General features: G+C 38.7%; 1 protein-coding gene across 1 annotated transcript in view; it reads right to left on the minus strand.

The window, feature by feature from the left end:
- Positions 1–17,391, minus strand: part of HUWE1 (HECT, UBA and WWE domain containing E3 ubiquitin protein ligase 1) — a 190,657-nt gene that overhangs the window by 90,447 nt on the left and 82,819 nt on the right. The window contains exons 8-20 of the mRNA XM_023743061.1: positions 17,147–17,194; positions 16,993–17,061; positions 16,281–16,380; positions 14,665–14,765; positions 14,228–14,378; positions 13,969–14,096; positions 13,199–13,339; positions 12,894–12,999; positions 10,842–10,982; positions 10,293–10,394; positions 9,733–9,813; positions 1,058–1,164; positions 629–806 (exon numbers count right to left, since the gene is read on the minus strand). Coding sequence (XP_023598829.1) covers positions 629–806; positions 1,058–1,164; positions 9,733–9,813; positions 10,293–10,394; positions 10,842–10,982; positions 12,894–12,999; positions 13,199–13,339; positions 13,969–14,096; positions 14,228–14,378; positions 14,665–14,765; positions 16,281–16,380; positions 16,993–17,061; positions 17,147–17,194 — 1,453 coding nt within the window. The remainder of the gene's footprint in view (positions 1–628; positions 807–1,057; positions 1,165–9,732; positions 9,814–10,292; positions 10,395–10,841; positions 10,983–12,893; positions 13,000–13,198; positions 13,340–13,968; positions 14,097–14,227; positions 14,379–14,664; positions 14,766–16,280; positions 16,381–16,992; positions 17,062–17,146; positions 17,195–17,391) is intronic.

The following is a 17,391-nucleotide window of genomic DNA, read 5'->3' on the forward strand; positions in this document are numbered from 1 at the left end:
AGAGAGGGAGGGAGGGAGGGAGGGAAGAAGAGGTGCAGGCATTAATTATCAATCCTCTGATCAATCCTCTGGCTGCCTTAGTAAAGAATGACAGTGGCTAGGATGCTACACTGGTGGCCTAGAAGCACACAGTACATTTTTGAAACCTGGAAACTTGCCAAAGCCCTACCTTCTTATAATAATTCCTTAATGATCTGGTATCAAGTATACTGAGAAGGAAATCTATTCATTTCTGACTGTCTTAGGGACCTGAACATTAGATTACCAGGATCAACACCTTGAGGCTCCATTATTTCTCATTGTTACAGACTTGATGGTAGACCTGGAAATCTACCACTGCTCCCTAATACCTGTTTCTTATCAGCATCATGCCAGTAAATGTGAAGAACTGCTGAGAAGCATGGAAATATTCTGAGCAGAAAGGCTTAGGGTGAAGTATTCCTTCCTACCTGCAACAGAATTATATGGTGATAATTCCCGTTAAGCTTAGCACACCTAGTCAGAAACACTTAGATATGAGGTCAAGGAAGAACTGGTTTCCTTGCCAATTGGTAGCTTAATAATCATGAAATGTCTTGGCACAAGAGTGAGCCAATTATCTATTATAAAATAAATTCTGATGACTTACCAAGGGGATCAGAGCTCCTCCTCCTCCGCATGGCCGGGAGGTAATCTGGAGACAGAAGAACTTTGAAGAGACGTTCAAAAGGCTGACACTGCACAAATGACTGAAGACCTCGGGCATTCAAGCAGAGTGCACTAAATACATTTGGAAGAGAGCCAAGGACTTCACGGGTAGCAGGAACCTAAAGAGAGAATAAAGTGAAGTTGAAAGCATCTAAGACTTCAGGTGTACATGCCAGGAAAATCTGGCCAGGGACATCACACTGAGAAACAGAAGAAGGATTTTGACAACCAGGTTCCAATCAGTTTCAATACTATATACATAAGATTTAAGACAGGATTTTCAAGCCTAAGACTGCTTTTCCTGTGTATGTCTTTGTATGTGTTTTGGGAAGCGGGGTGCATTCTTTATAGAATAGCAGAAAGAACTCACATCTTTAATAAGCAGTGCATTCAGCATGACATCTGTCAATCCATTGTCCTGGAGTGAGGAGAGCAATGATGGTTCTTGAAACACAAACACAGTCACCACTTCAGTAGCTAAAAAAAGATGAGGAAATATGGGACACTGAGAGATCCCTCATAAGTATCAAAAGCAACACCCAACAGGCTTAAAAAAAAATACACTCATTGTGCAACAACTGAAACACTTGTGCTTACTATGAAAGTTCCTAATGCCCCTCCTCAGAGATTATTCACTGTGAAGAATTCAGTGACTACCCTTCAAGATTTTTATGAGTATATTTTTACATAAATGAGGTTATATTATTATATAATTGTTATTTTTTTCATCTGTACCAAACAAAAGTTCTCACACTGGACCAATAAACAACATCATGATAAACAGAAAAGATACTGAAGTTGTAAAGGATTTCATTTTACTTGGATCCACAATCAACACCCATGGAAGCAGCAGTCAAGAAATCAAAGGAGGTGTTGCATTGGGTAAATCTGCTGCAAAAGACTTCTTTAAAGTGTTAAAAAAAAAAAGCAAGGATGTCACTTTGAGGCCTAAGGTGCGCTTTACCCAAGCCATGGTGTTTTCAATCACCTCATATGCATGTGAAAGCTGGACAATGAATAAGGAAGACCAAAGAAGAACTGATTCCTTTTAATTATGGCAAGGAATACTGAATATACTATGGACTGCCAGAAGAAGAAACAAATCTGTCTTGGAAGAAGTACAGCTAGAATGTTCCTCAGAAGGAAGAATGGTGAGACTTCATCTCACATACTTTGGACATGTTATCAGGAGGGACCGATTCCTAGAGAAAGGATATCATGCTTGATAAAGTAGAGGGTCAGCGAAAAAGAGGAAGACCCTCAACGAGATGAACTGACACAGTGGCTGCAGCAATGGGCTCAAGCATAACAACAATTGTGACGATGGCGCAGGACTGGGCAGTGTTTCATTCTGTTGTACACAGGGTTGCTATGAGTCGGAAGTGACTCGACAGCACCTAACAACAACAACAACAACAAATCATTTCCTGTCACTACAACTCATTTACTTTGAATGGCTATACAGTATTCTACCAAATATGCGTTCTACCATGTATATAAACCAGTCCTCTATTGGGAAAACTGATAAACCTAAATATACATTTTTTGTCTGCTTAAGCAAAATATCCTACAGGGAAAAAGAAATCTGAGATGTGGATGTGCTGAGTTAAAGCGAATGCAAACTTAACTGATAGAAATGGACAAACTGATTTCGAAAAAGGTTATTTAGCAATTTAAAACAACCATCAGTAGTGTTAGATACATATCTCTGACTAAATAATATTTAAAAATAAACAGTAAAGACTACCACCAAAGTTTATGGAACATAGCGAAACTCTACTCAAGGATGAATAGTAAAGCATATATTAAAAAGCAACTAAAAAAAGATAAAATTAACAGAAAAAAAAAGTAGAATTTAACGAAACCAAAAGAAAAAACCACACACAACTAAAACCAATAACTAGCCCTCTGAATAACAGTTTACAAACCTATGGGATATCTAATGAAGAAAAGAGCAATAATATACACTAGCAATGAAAAAGGAGGTTTAATGGGAAACAGAACAAAATTATTTTTCAAAATGTATGCTAACACGTGAAATGTATGCATTTATAAGAAAATGTAAAAAAAACTGACTTTCAAGAAGTGACAGCAAAACAGATTAGATCAATAACCACAAGAATTTTTAAAAGTCAAAAAATCCAAATAACAGAAAGACACCAAGGCAACAGTTCTGTATGCAAGTGTTATTAAACCTTCTAGGAGCAATTAAGACAAGGCTTTCCAATGTGTTTTATGAGACTACAATAACCTTAATTGTAAAACTCAACAAAGAGGGTGCACATATACACACATTATCTCTAAACAATATAGAGTAAAACCTGCGTAAGCCAGAACCCGTGTAAGGCGGAAACCTGTCAGAGAAGAAAAAGTCAAGTATCTTCCACTAATAGAGTGACAGAAAAGTGGTAAGACTGCACCCTGTCAAAGGTAGAAAACTTACGAGACCCAGAAAAACAAGGCAGTATCGTTGAGTTCTGGCTCTCACAGGTTTCACTGTACAGAACAAACCTGTAACAGTGATGCCCAAAAACTAAAAGAAATCAGAGGAGTTTCAGTTTAATACGGTGAAGAGAGAGCACTGTTCGTCTATTCCAAATGCCACTGAAATGGCAGATATACGGGGATCAGCAGTTGTCAATCAGCACTGGGATTCCTGGTGGGCTGGCTGTAAACTTATGCAAAATTAAAAGTCTTTTTTTTTTGGTTCCTACTAGAATGACACATCTTTCCACAGACTTTCATTTGTATAATTATCTGAATTCTAAGAGGTTACTAAAATTGACCATTCATAAAGTAAAATTAGTGCTCTACCAGAGGTTGCTAACACATCAAATTTGATATTTTATTTGTTGATAGCTACTGTTGAGTTGATGCCAACTCATGGCGACCCCATGTGTGTAGAGTAGAACTGCTCCATAAGGCTATTTTATTAAGAGCTCTAATTGTAATGCAATGTCACAATGCTACTATGCATTGGGACAGCTTTTATACCCTCTTTGAAAAATATTAATAGATGACCGAGAACTAGAATAAAAATAAAGGCCACACACACGCATGCACATACACACACAAATCCCAATTTGCTCTGGATGGAATGCCTATTCCTAAGATAGTTAAGGAAAAAAAAAAAGATAACTTTTAAATTTATGATTAAACTCAAATTCTAGAGTTGATGAAACTCATAAAACGGTGATAATCTGTTAACAGAAAGGATCTCTTAAGAATAAGGAAATATTTTGGAAATTAAAAAACAAGTTTGCTAAAATAAAGAGGTCAATAATGAAACAGACATTTTGAAAGTTCATACAAAGAAATTCTCTCAGAAAGTGACATATGAGAGCAATACGGTAGGCCTAGTAGATAACATGGAAACCCTGGTGGTGAAGTGGTTAACAGCTACGGCCGGCAGTTCGATTCTACCAGGTGCTCCTTGGAAACCGTATGGAGCAGTTCTACTCAGTCCTATAGGGTTGCTATGAGTCAGAATCGACTTGACAGCAACTTTTTTTTTTTAAGTGGACACATACATAATTGGGCTTCCAGAAGAGAGAACATATAGGTGGGAAAAAAAAAACGAAATAGAAGAACATTTCCTAGAGCAGGATAAGAAAGGGCCTATCCAAGTGCAATGTGGAAACACTGGACAGGAACAATTAAATACACCCTGGTGAAATCTGTGAACTCCAAGGGTAAACAGAAAATGCTGGAGGTGCCCATTTATTATAGTAATAGTCAACAGGCATTGATGTCCCAGATCCTGTAGCGGCCTCCCATTCAATCTCTATAATAGGGTGGATACAGAGCTAGAATCCTATTTAAGAATATTGGCACTGGGAACTAACTTCATACCTCTCTTTCTCTTTGGAAGAACCATGCAGCTGTAGTTATGGACCAAGCAGGCACCAAAGCCTCTGTTTCTTACAAAAGTCTCCCATGTCTCAGCTCATATCCTGGCCTCCACAGAGGAAGCTGATTTTAATGCCATAGCTGAGCAACTTGTTCACATTTTTTCCAAATAAGCTCAGATATTACCCCCTGCCCCTGGCTCAATGGCTCCACCAGACCTCTGGTCATCACAGCCCCAGACCCTTAAATTTTGGGCTAAACACCATGGCACCCCCATGCCACTAGCCCTAGCCCTAGCCCTAACCATAGCTTCCCAATGTGATCTCTGCACCCTGTCCTGCCAACTGGGATCCATAGCAAGAGGTAAACAGCCTTTTTCTCACTGGCAAATTGATTTTATTGGGCCACTGCCTTAATCTATCGGCACAAATCATTATGCCCTGGCCAACAACTGATTGTTATAGAGGCGTATTCTTGGCTTATCCTTTCTGGCAGGTTACCATCATGACACCACTACTAATTTCTCACTCATGGCAATCCCATGTGTGTCAGAGTAGAACTGTGTTCCACAGGGAGGGTTTTCAATGGCTGATTTTCAGAAGCAGATTGCTAGGCCTTTTTTCTGAGGCAACTCTGGGTGGACCTGAACGTCGAATTTTTTGGTTAGAAGCCAAATGTGTTAACTGTTTGTACCACTCAGGGACTCCACCACTATCACAGGCCTCACCCAAATGTTAGTTCCCTTTGGGTCCCCAAATATCATCGATTCTGATCAGGGTATATACACTTTACTTTTCAGTCTAGGCATGGGCCTTAAAACAAGGCATCACTCGGAACTTCCATTTGTACTATCATATGAAGACAGCGGGCCTAATGGTGAGATGTAATGGCCTACTCAAGGACATTCTCTTAAACTCGACATACTGAAAACGAGGGCCTTCATCCTCCCAAACAGACTATTCTGTATGCCACAGAAAACTCTCTGCCTAAGCCCTTCCCCAATCTGATGGTTTTAAAGGTTGGATAACTAGAGGTTCCTTTTGTTAAGAAACAGAGGTTTTGGTGCCTGCTTGGTCTGTAACTACAGCTGCATGGTTCTTCCGAAGAGAAAGAGAGGTATGAAGTTAGTTCCCAGTGTCAATATTCTTAAATAGGATTCTAGCTCTGTATCCACCCTATTATAGAGATTGAATGGGAGGCTGCTACAAGATCTGGGACATCAATGCCTGTTGACTATTACTATAATAAATGGGCACCTCCAGCATGCTAAGGCCTATACACAACAGGCCCAAAAATGTCACTGTGGAATGTTCAGGCTCTGGTTGGCCTGACTATGCCTCATTTGGCTTATGGCCTGGGTCTGAGATTCTACTACTCTATCTCAATGCCAAGTAAACTCCTTGTGCTCCTTTTTGCCTATTCGGTGACCCCTACTTGTTTTGGAGCCCAAAGCTTGCCCATAAGAAATCATTCTATATTGATATGCCATGGGTTGGCAACCAATGTCACAAAACAATGTGTATTAACTGTTTAAAGAGAAACTAGTTTGCTCTGTAAACCTTCTAAAGTACAATAAGAAAAATTCTTAAAAAAATTACTCTATAATTTCTGGAGGCAGAGAGATACTGATCTTCAGTCAGCTTTGTAATAACTTTTCAAACGTAAAACTTTGCCTGAAGATTTTGGGGCTAGCCCAGGAATCCTATCAGCCCAGCAGAGTAATGTATCCTAGAAGATGATCTTAGCATAATTGATAGTTCCAGTTTCAGTGCTGACACTCCAAAATGTAACTGGCCTATAACTGTCCCCACATCACAACTCCACAACTACATCAGCTCTGATGTCCCCCCACCCAACAGCCCATGCTTCACTCTCCACTATTCTGTCAACACTACCCACATTTACAACTTTCCTCAACCTAATGGATAATATCTACGTAAGAGGAGACAATATCTACGTAATAGAGAATGACACCCAAGAGCTAAATCTCCAGCACTAGGGCTGCTACCAGGCACCTCAGCCTAGGAAAACACTTACACAACTAATTCTTACCCCCTAATTCTTACCCCCCTTGGAAGACTTCAATATTCATACTGACTACTAGTCAACCTTTCTGGTTAAGCAATCCACAATAACCACAACGGTGTTGGCATCAGCTAGGCTAAAAACAGAGCATAAACAGGCCTGCATAGATCAAAATGTGGGTAGTAAGGCAGGAAGTGAAAGAGAAGAAAGGGTAGCTGGGGAAGTTAAGGGGATACAAGTGGGTAAAAAGGTGGGGTAGAAGAGCCGGGGGTTAGATATGGGAGAAGAGAGGGGGTCAGAATCTACTTGGTGGGTTTCAGCATGGAATTGTGCCCACTGGAATTCTTGACCTCACTACCTGTTTCTTCATTTACTATCCCTTCATGGACCCTGTGCCCTTCCAAACCTCACTGACCAACTGATACGATATACAACTATATTTCCCCCATCGAGACTATTTTACCCTCACATGTTGCACTGATATAATTTGCCCCTTAGAAACAAACTCCCCATCCTCTAACTCCCATGGGCTATTGGGCCTCCTGTGGCAAAACCCCTACTCAGCAGGGTCATGCTCTATTTCTCCATCCCACTCTCTTCTACCCTATACAACCTTACCAGTGTCCTATGGTCATTTAACACAGAGTACCCTACAGCCAAACTATAAAGTCAAGCCCTGTCACAAAACGGAGTACCAGGCCATCTCTTTACTTATTACATTGGGCCTCATCACAGTCTTTGGTGTAATAGGCACAAGTTTAGGTATTTTCAATTCTGTAACACAGACTCAATTCAGACACCACCCAGACAATGTTATAACTCCTGGCAGACCACATAAACCAAACAGCTCAAACCTTACAAGCCCTTAACGAGGGACTAAGCTCTCTAGCTGCTATAACAGGCATTAAACTACCAACTACCATTACAAGGTGGAGTTTGTGCCTTAAAGGGAACCTCCTGCTGTATGTGGGTCAATAATATAGAGACGGTACCCAGAATAGTTCAACAAGCAAAACAAGCCAAAATAGTCAATACTATTACTAAAATACTCCAAGAGATTCCCAAACCCAAATGATTTTTTTCCCTGGCCATCTCCTTTTGCCTGGAGTGAATGACTCTAATAACTGGTAGCCAAATCATTTTGGATTGGCTTTGCAAATTTGGTCTTTCTCAAACAAAAGTTTATTTACAGGCAACTTGGGAGGTTGCTATGCTAATTCAAACGTCAGGGATAAATTATAAAGGCTGTAAGAAGAAATCTGGATCTCCACTGATGTTTAATTTAGTGCTCTAAACCTTATTTCTTGCTCTGTCCCTTGCCTCCTGCATCATCCTGATAAACGCTCAGCCTCCCTGCCAACAAGATCATGTGTCCACTTGCTGCCTCTTTTAAACTTCCTCTTCATAAAAAGTCTGTGCATTTGCATCTTTCTTTCCCCCATCTCCCTCACAGGCTTTCTCCCCAAGAGAGCCATCCTGCTGTCCCTTGCCTTGGGTCTTCCCTACCTTTGCGAGTTACTAATCTTTTTTTTTTTCATACCAAAGGTCTCCTGTCATGGGTTTTGCCCATCGAAACCTAACCTTGGGAGGGAGCTTCTCCATGTCATGGTGAAGTTGCTTTAACAGAAAGGAAATTTCTCAACCTGATAAAGGGGATCAACACAAAATGTTCTGCTAACTTATACTTAATGGTAAAATATTGAATGCTTTTCTAAGTTCAGGAACAAAGCAAAGAGGCACACCCTCACCATTTCTATTCAGTAATGTACTGGAAATCTTTGCAAAAGTAGTAAGACAAAAAGAAATAAAAAGCATTAAGATCATAAGGAAAGGACTAAAACTTTATTTGCAGATGACGAGAATACGTAAAACATCCTAAAGAATCAACAAAACTACGAACTAATGTGCGAATTTAGCAAGGTCACAGGTACAAGGTTAGTACATAAATATCCTAAATTGCTTCAGCAAGTGGGTTGTTGTTGTTAGGTGTCGTCGAGTTGCTTCCAACTCATAGCGATCCTATGTACAACAGAACAAAACACTGCATGGTCCTGCACCATCCTCACAATCGTTGTTATGTTTGAGCCCACTGTTGCAGCCACTGTGTCAATCCATCTCGAGGGTCTTCCTCTTTTTTGCCGACCCTCTACTTTACCAAGCATGATGTCCAAGAACTGGTCCCTCCTGATAACATGTCCAAAGTATGTGAAACAAAATCTTGCCACACTTGCTTCTAAGGAACATTCTGGCTGTACTTCTTCCAAGATAGATTTATTTGTTCTTCTGGCAGTCCGTGGTATATTCAATATTCTTCACCAACACCGTAATTCGAAGGTATCAATTCTTCTTCAGTCTTCCTTATTCATGGTCCAGCTTTCGCATGCATATGAGGCAACTGAAAATACCATGCCTTGAGTCAGGCGCACCGTAGTCCTCAAAGTGACATCTTTGCTTTTTAACACTCTGAAGAGGTCTTTTGCAGCAGATTTGCCCAATGCAATACGTCATTTGATTTCTTCAAGTGAGTGCGGGTAGGGAATATCTAAGTTGCAGTAGCCAAAACTACTCCCTCCAGACACTCTAAAAACTATAAAAAACATCTACTACTGGTACAAGAAGGTTTTCCCTATTTCCATACCTCCCACTAAATTCCTTTAGAGTTTTAAAGAGGATTTCAAAGATTCTAGAAGCCTATATATTTAGTGCATTGTCCTGTAATATGTATGGCACTCAATAAATACCTGCATTTTTTTTATAGTGCAAAACAATTTTCTAGACTACGTTTTTTGAGTCTGCCATTCAATTCCGAGAATGGAAACCATTCGGAATGAATATTCCAGACCAAGCTTAGAAATCAACCAGTGAATAAAGACATGTTTCTTATCACACTTACAGTGTAAGTACAGTACAAATAAGCCAAATGTAAAATACTACTATTTATTTTAAGTGATTCACAAAATACTGCTTACAGAAGGAATAACTGACATTCCAGAAGTGGATATTTATTTGAAACTGAGTTCTGATCTTTCTCTATTTTATCATCAGTAAGGAAAATATATGAATCACACAGTGGACAAACATGAATAGTAAAATCCTCCAAGGATATAAAACACACAGCAAGCCCTGTCAGGATATTCCAGCTTGGTATAACCAAATATCAATTCCACTTACCTAGGAGGAAGAGTGATGGGCCATAGTATTCTGCATTGCTGATGATGTGTTTCAGGGAGGTAGGCAGAGAACCATCCATCACTAAGAGAAGTCAAGGAGAATATGATCAGTCTGGGAGTAGACTGAGTGGACGACAATGGGGCAATGTTACATATACCATACACTGGTAAACAAAGTCTGTTTTGATTCCAATCTAATGTTTCCTTCTTGTTTCCCTCTCATTTTCCATTATTTATTCCTTGTCCATGAAATAAGCTTTCTAACAGTAGGACCAAAAAAGAATAGAGACACAGATTGAATGGGGTAGCAAGCTGGAAGGGAGCAGAGTTGAAAGCTGGAAAATGAAAAAAAGGGCAAACCATTATGAAAAGAGCTAAATCATTCTTAAGTCTAGGAAAGTTACACCAAACAGCTAAAAGCTATTTAAAATGAGATTCTCCTATGTCTGCCTTGTAAAAGAAGAGTATGTAGTCTTCAGAGAAGTATGACATGGACTAATCTTTACGAAGGCTTGGCTAAGAGTCAAACATCCTCCAAAAAAGGTATCTAGACTCAAATACCATGACGTATGCCATCTGAGAAAGCAGGGTCTTGAATGGCCTTCTTGAGGAAATTCAACATAGATTTGAGAAGTGCTGCTCGTTGTGGAATACACTGGACTCCTGGCAAAGGAGAAACACAAGAGAATTATACTACATTCAATACTACACTGCGGTAAACTAGGCACGTAAAACAAAACTTTAAAAGGCCCATATACATGATAGCAAAACTAGCAGACATTCAAATTGAGATCTCTGGACATTGGAAAGAAAAATAAACTGTGAATTTGGAAAAATAAATCACAGAAGATCGCACAAAAATACAACTAAAATCAAAAGACTAAGGTAAAAAATATTACAAAGTCAATGTGTATATTGTTAGAAAACAACAGAATGTTATGAAATAGAAGTTAATATAAGAAAATTGAACACTAAAATGGTGAAGTAACATGCATAGTCATAGGACGCTAACCTCTACACATACCACTTAAACTCCTCCCAAAGCTCTTTTCTTCACTAATTTAGTAACTCAATCAGTGTAAAAGACCATGTATCTACATGTCTACGCACCAGGACGGGGGCCAGGGCCAGAGGAGATACTAGTGCTGCTACTGGAACTCGATGCCCTTAATTCAACATCCAGACGATGCTCCATAGAAACAGATGAGCCTGGACTGCTTTCCATAGTTATATCTGCAACTAAAGTATAAGCTATGATAAAGAAACTGGTTAGAATAAAAGGTACCATCAAAAGATTTTTGTTTCAGAAAATCTTTCCCATTAAGGTGAGATGAATGATAACAGAAATGGAGAATTATGATACAAAACTCCAAAATGAAATGTTAGTTTTCCACAAATTGAAAAGTATTTAGCACGGACCCTACAAGCAACAGAGGAAGAAGGAGAGTTAGGAACAGGAGGAAGAAATGCAATGTGCGGCTAACTGCCTTCATGAACAACTGCCTCCTTTGCCATGAGACCAGAAGAACTAGACGGTGCTCAGCTACCATTACTGAACATTTTAATCAAAGATTCTCTAGAAGAATTCTGATAAATGGGGGAAAATGCAGAATAGAATTTCAAATTCTCATGGACTCCAGACTTTCTGGAGCCATGGAGGCTGGATGAACCCCTAAAACGAATGCCTTGAGATAATCTTTAAACCTTAAACCAAAAATATTCCCCAAAGTCTCCTTGTAACCAAACAGTAGTTTGGCTTAATCAGTAAAGAATGTCTACCTTGAGCATTATGCTCTTTTAAGAACTATCTACACAGGATCAAATTGACAAGAGTAACTCGAAAGATTAGACAGGAAACAAAGGGGGCAGTGAGTGTATGTTAATGGAGGAGAACAATTTGGGAAAGGAGGATGCAAATGGCTGCACAACTTGAAGAATGTATTCAATGTTACTGAAGTGTATGTGTAGAAATTGTTAAATTAGTGTATGTTCTGTTGTACATAGTCTCAACAATAACAACAATTATAAAACAAAAAACCCTACAAAAGAAGTCCTACAATATTTCTCACCCACCAAATTGGAAAAAAAATTTTTTTTTAAATTGGTAACTTCACATACTACTGGTGGGTAGTAGACAGATAGCACGTAGAGCTAGCTATTTGGGAGCGTAACTTAATAATACATGTAAAAAGCATTAAAACATCAATACACAATATACTGATATGGAAGGATGTCTATGATACACTGAATGAATCATGCAAGTTGAACAGTATGTACATGATCTCAACTTCCTGTTATAAAATACTACATACTTATGTAAAAAAGAATTTAAATATGCATTAAAAAAGCCTAGAACGAACCACATCAAATTAACAGCTATGGTGGGTGGCAGTAAGCATTCATTTTTACCTTATACATCTGAATAAAATATTTTTACATAATCAAGTATAACCTACACGATCATTTCTAACAATTTAGAAAATACAGCAAAGCTCTACTAGTGATAAAGCACCTTTTACATTTTGAAATACTTTCGTCCAATCTTTTTTATACACATATAAACATACATGCACATGTCTATTTACATATGGTAAAAAATTTACCTACTTATGGTTAATAACCTGCTTTTCACTGAATCTATCATTTTTTCTAAGAGCACATTAGGATCACTTGGATTGGTTGTCAAAATGCAGATTTCCTGGGCTCTACTTGCAAACTTACTGAAGTATTATAGATGGAATTTCAATCTTTAGCAAGCACTCTTAATTTCTTCACCACAAGACAGTATCCTGATCTCATGGAGCTTACATTTTAGTGGGAATAAGAAGATAATGAATCAATAAATAAGAAAACATCAATTAAGTGATGAAATAAAACAGATTAACAGAGAGTGATTATAGGACTTTACTGAAGCTCTACCATATGCTTCACCTCCCATTTCTATTTCCAACAATTTATACTTTCCTTTTCTAATTATCCTTGTAAAAAACAACTTGCAAATCATTTATGTAGAAAAATTGTTTTGATGTTGCTGTTGAAAATATGTTACCTAAGTCAGTTGTGTACTTTAGAATTTATGAGGAAAAAATCAAAATTGGGGGTGGGATAACAGGAAAATCTCAAGCACAAAAAAAAAAAATCGATTTAAGAACTGTTAATTACCATCCATATCAGTTTCCATTTCTTCTCCTTCTTGTATAGTACTGGGTCTCTGGATCTTTGGCTTGATCACAAATGGACATTCTTTTCGGCACAAATCTACTTCATGCTACAACCAAGGAAAAAGTAATAAGAAAACCCTGTGTATATTCTAGGGATTAAAAACAGCTATAATGGGAGAACACCCCAAGCAGATTACAGAATTGGTTTCTAGTAATCAACTAAGATGGCCCTTTAGGGTTCTCGGGATAATTCCTAGGCTCTCACTGGGTATAAAGTCCATGTAAATGCTCCTTGTATAATACTACCTCAAGTCTATAAATGAAAATAGAAAGTCCACTATGGGACTGAAAAGCTGCCATGTCCAGGTTGGTGATGAGGTCAACCACTCTGACGGCTCTGGTGACAAACGTTATCTGGTCCTGTTCATCGCCAAGAAACTTTATGACCTGTCAGAGAGTGAAAAAGAGGCAAAAACAATCAACTAAAAAGACACAAGTGTAAATAATGTATTCTTTTGGAAACATGCAGTCTGGGGCCTCAGCGAGGCAGCACGGTATAGAGGAAAGAACATGTGTTTGATTTTTGGTGCTTGGCAAATGATAACTCTATGACTTCAGAGACTCACCCTCCTCTGAGGTAATGGAGATACAGTTTATTTTGCAGGATTAAATCAAATATTGAGGGAGAAAAAAGCTGGTGCCCAGTGCCCAGCATGTGGTAAAGGCTATTACCATCCTAGCACAATTTACAAAGTATCTTGACATATATTTTCCTCAGGGTCATGCCTAAGCTCATGACAGGATGTGGCGATGTCTTCACTAGTACCTGGGCCTCCTGACTACCATACCATGCTGGACTATAATCAATTCTTAATAATGGAGACAGGTGTTCCTAAAAGCTGTTAATGAGATAACTAGAAGGTAAAACCAGAAAAATTAAAAGTATAAGTTGTTCTGGGTATGCTTTCTCATGCTATCTGCTCTCCCCATGAACCATTTCAAACTTGCAACTCTACACTCTCTCTTAATTGATTTTCTCACAAATGCTTAAAGAAAGAAACAAAAAAAAAGAGTACCTTTAGTAAGGCTTCCATCATTCCACAGGAGACCAAGGCTTCACCACCAGCATCATAGCTGGCCAGATGGTATAAAAAAGAGAAGAGAGCAGTGGCAAACTGGTGAGGGTATGGATCCATGGAAGGATCTGCGAGGGAGGTTGGGAGAGGGAGAGAAAGAGCAAGCTCAGAATTTAGTGTTTAGTTGGCAGGATGTTAAAAGCAGAAAAGCAAGAGTGGTGTCCTCTTCTTGCCTAGGATAATCACCATCAAAACTTACCAATCATGGCCTGGATACAGTTCCGCACAAGTACAGGCAAAAATCCATGGTAGGAGGCAGTTCCAGTACAGTCAATAATACTGCTGAGTTTAGGAGTTCTCTCCAAGTGGACAATTGATGTTAATGTCCGTAAAGAAGCAGCTTTAATCTCCTATAATAACAGAAGATAAATATGGACTGTGTCAATTAAGAAGTAGAGACTCAACCAAGTGGCTAATATCTCAAACTCTAAAATTTAAGCCATTATACTGGTAATTGCTCGGGGAGACGGAGGTCTGTTGAAAATCTTTTTCCACTTAACACCTGAAAAGGAAGAAAGAAAAAAAAGGGGGGGGGCAAGCTTCCCTCTTATGCTTCATGCCAAACCTACGAGAAAAACCAAAAGGCAAATACCCCAAAAGCCTGATATACAGAGGACAGAATTAATAGATACCTACCATAAGTTGCTTATCTGTTATTTGAAGGACATCTACCAACTCCTCTATCAATCCGTTATACAGGATACTGTTTGCTGACTCCTGCAAGGCATTGGAATACACTGCAAAAGGAGAAACAAACACTTTAGGCAAGAAGGCAGTGGTCAAGCCACTGCCCAGCGACAAACCTTTTGGCACCTACTGGTTCTGGGGAAGAATTCCCTACCAACCAGAACTGGAGAACAGAATCACTGAATTCCACAGGATCTAATCAACTATGGTGATAAGCTCTAAGTATCCGCCAAAATTAGATTCCCCTTATTAACAATATTGATGGTCTCGGATAAGGATTTTTGGAGATGGAAGTTAAGTAAGAAAGGATAATGAAGAGTTAATTTTTCATAATATCATTACTTGAAATAACTCTACTATGCCTTGGACATATATAGACATCCATTTTAGTCTCTTGATATGCTTCTGTTTTTCTCTATAAATACCATTACAGGCTGTAGAACAGAATTTATGGACTAAGAAATTTGTGTGACACTGGAGTGTCACTTCAGAATGGATATAATACAATTTCAATGAATTCCAGAGGTAATATTGGACATAGTCCCAGAAGTGCAAGCTAATGGGATTTGAGTAAATTTAGTTTCCAACAACCATTTCCTGCGCACACACAAACATGCAAGAAGTTATGCTAGGTATGAGCACAAATACAAGAGTAAGTGTTTGACTTCAAAGAGCTCATAGTTTAAAAGAGGAGAAAAACAAGTAATAATGAAGGCTGGTAATAACAGCAACAGCTACCATTTTATATTTTCTACATGCCTACTCTGTGGTTTATAGGTTCTCATTTACTCCTCAGACAAGCCTATGAAGTAGTATCCTAAAATAAAATGAGGAAACTGAGGCCAAGAGGATAAATACATGGCTAATAAAATCTGCAGAACTAGAGTGAGAGCCTAGGATTGATCCTAAAACCAGTGTCCTTTCCATTCTACCATACCACAGTAAAAGAAGTTAATGTACAGTACTGACTACTTAAATACCTTCGGACTTATTTCAAAATTATACCCGTGAAGGGATGAGAGATAGGAGAAGAGGAAGATGAAATGGCCAAAGAGTAGAGGCCAACAGGAGACGACAACCTGCAAACTCTTAAAAAAAAGGACCAGAACCAAGACTAAACCCATGTGATATGTTAGTAAGAATCATATTCTCTTTCTGGTTCAACATTAAGGAGCTCAAAAATGATGAATGAATATGATGAATACTAGGAATGCTGGCAATTTTGCAATTTAGGTAGCTACCTATTGTTGTTAGGTGCTGTTGATTAGATTTCAACTCATAGTAACTCCACGTGACACAGTAAAACTGCCCCAACGGGCTTTCTAGGCTATAATCTTTATGGAAGCAGAACACCAGGTTTTTCTCCCGTGGAGCTGCTGGGTGGGTTTGAACTGCCAACCTTTTGGCTAGTAGCTGAGCGCTTAACCACTGTGCCACCGGCACCCCTTAAGTAGCTACCTAGGTTGTCTATAATAAGTACCTCATAGCAACAAAGACGAATGCAGTTCAAAGAAAGTCAAGTCCAAACTGTCTAATCAGAATCTGTTATAGTGTTCTTCTCTTACCTAATATAGATATTGCATGCAGTCTGGCCTGAACAGCTTGCAACCGCTTCCTGTGATTTGAAAAGCCATGGGCCAGCCGTATATGTGTGAATAACAACATCTGTAAAGAAATAAAACCTACGTTAGGAAACAAATAGAAAAGGTGAATATTCCTTTTGAGGGCTAAACCTTACCTGTTGGGCTACTTGGAAAAATGATCTATTGTTGCTATGTGCTAAGGTTATCAAACAGAATTGGTTCCATTCTGCAGTTAACTGACAAAATGGGAGCAAGAAACCAAAGAAATTCCTAATAACCCAATGTAAGCCAGGAACTGTCATTATGCTGAGAGGCAACAAATAGGGGACATTCGGCAAGAGTTTTGATTATGAATCAATTAAATATTTGATCACTGCCACACTGAGTAGAAAAAAAATAACTAAACTTTTTCTCCGTTGGTATCCAAAATGTTGAGAAAGTTACCACCACTTATTGGATATTTGCCGTGTGTCAGGCCATTTACGTTTTTCTCAAACTCTCCTAAGGACCTAGGTAGTTATTAAGTATTGGCCTCATAAAAGATGAGGAAACTAAGGCTCAGAGAGGCTTATTAGTCCATGGTCTGACTCCAAAGTTAACTTCTTTCTGCTATGTTGTCTCCCACTCCAGCACCTATTACTAGTCTATTTGGATAACAACCACACCCTCTGGATATTATTAGAACATTTCATACCTGTTTATCCTTAGGAATGCTGTACATTTTGGTAAGAGATTCCATGATTTCAGAAGGGCTTTCTGAAATCTGCATTACAATAAATAAACCAGTTAGGAAACCAGAAATTAACCAAATATTAAAAAACTAGCCAACAGTCAAAGATTCCTCTTACCTTGTCAAGTTGTTCTATGTGAATATAATGTAGTGTGTTACTAGTTGTCTGAAATTAAAAACATAAGAGATGTTAGAAGTCGCTGAATACCCTAGCTTCCCCACTGTATGACTACAAGAGCCATCTGAAAATCAAGATACCACCCTAGATCGAAGTCTAACTGAATGTTCTTAAAAATCAACATAACTTTAGAGTCTTCAAGAATACTCATTTTATATATACAATCTTTTCAGGAAAACGTCTTT

Source organism: Trichechus manatus, unplaced genomic scaffold (assembly GCF_000243295.1).
Source record: "Trichechus manatus latirostris isolate Lorelei unplaced genomic scaffold, TriManLat1.0 scaffold00233, whole genome shotgun sequence".
Lineage (NCBI taxonomy): Eukaryota > Metazoa > Chordata > Mammalia > Sirenia > Trichechidae > Trichechus > Trichechus manatus.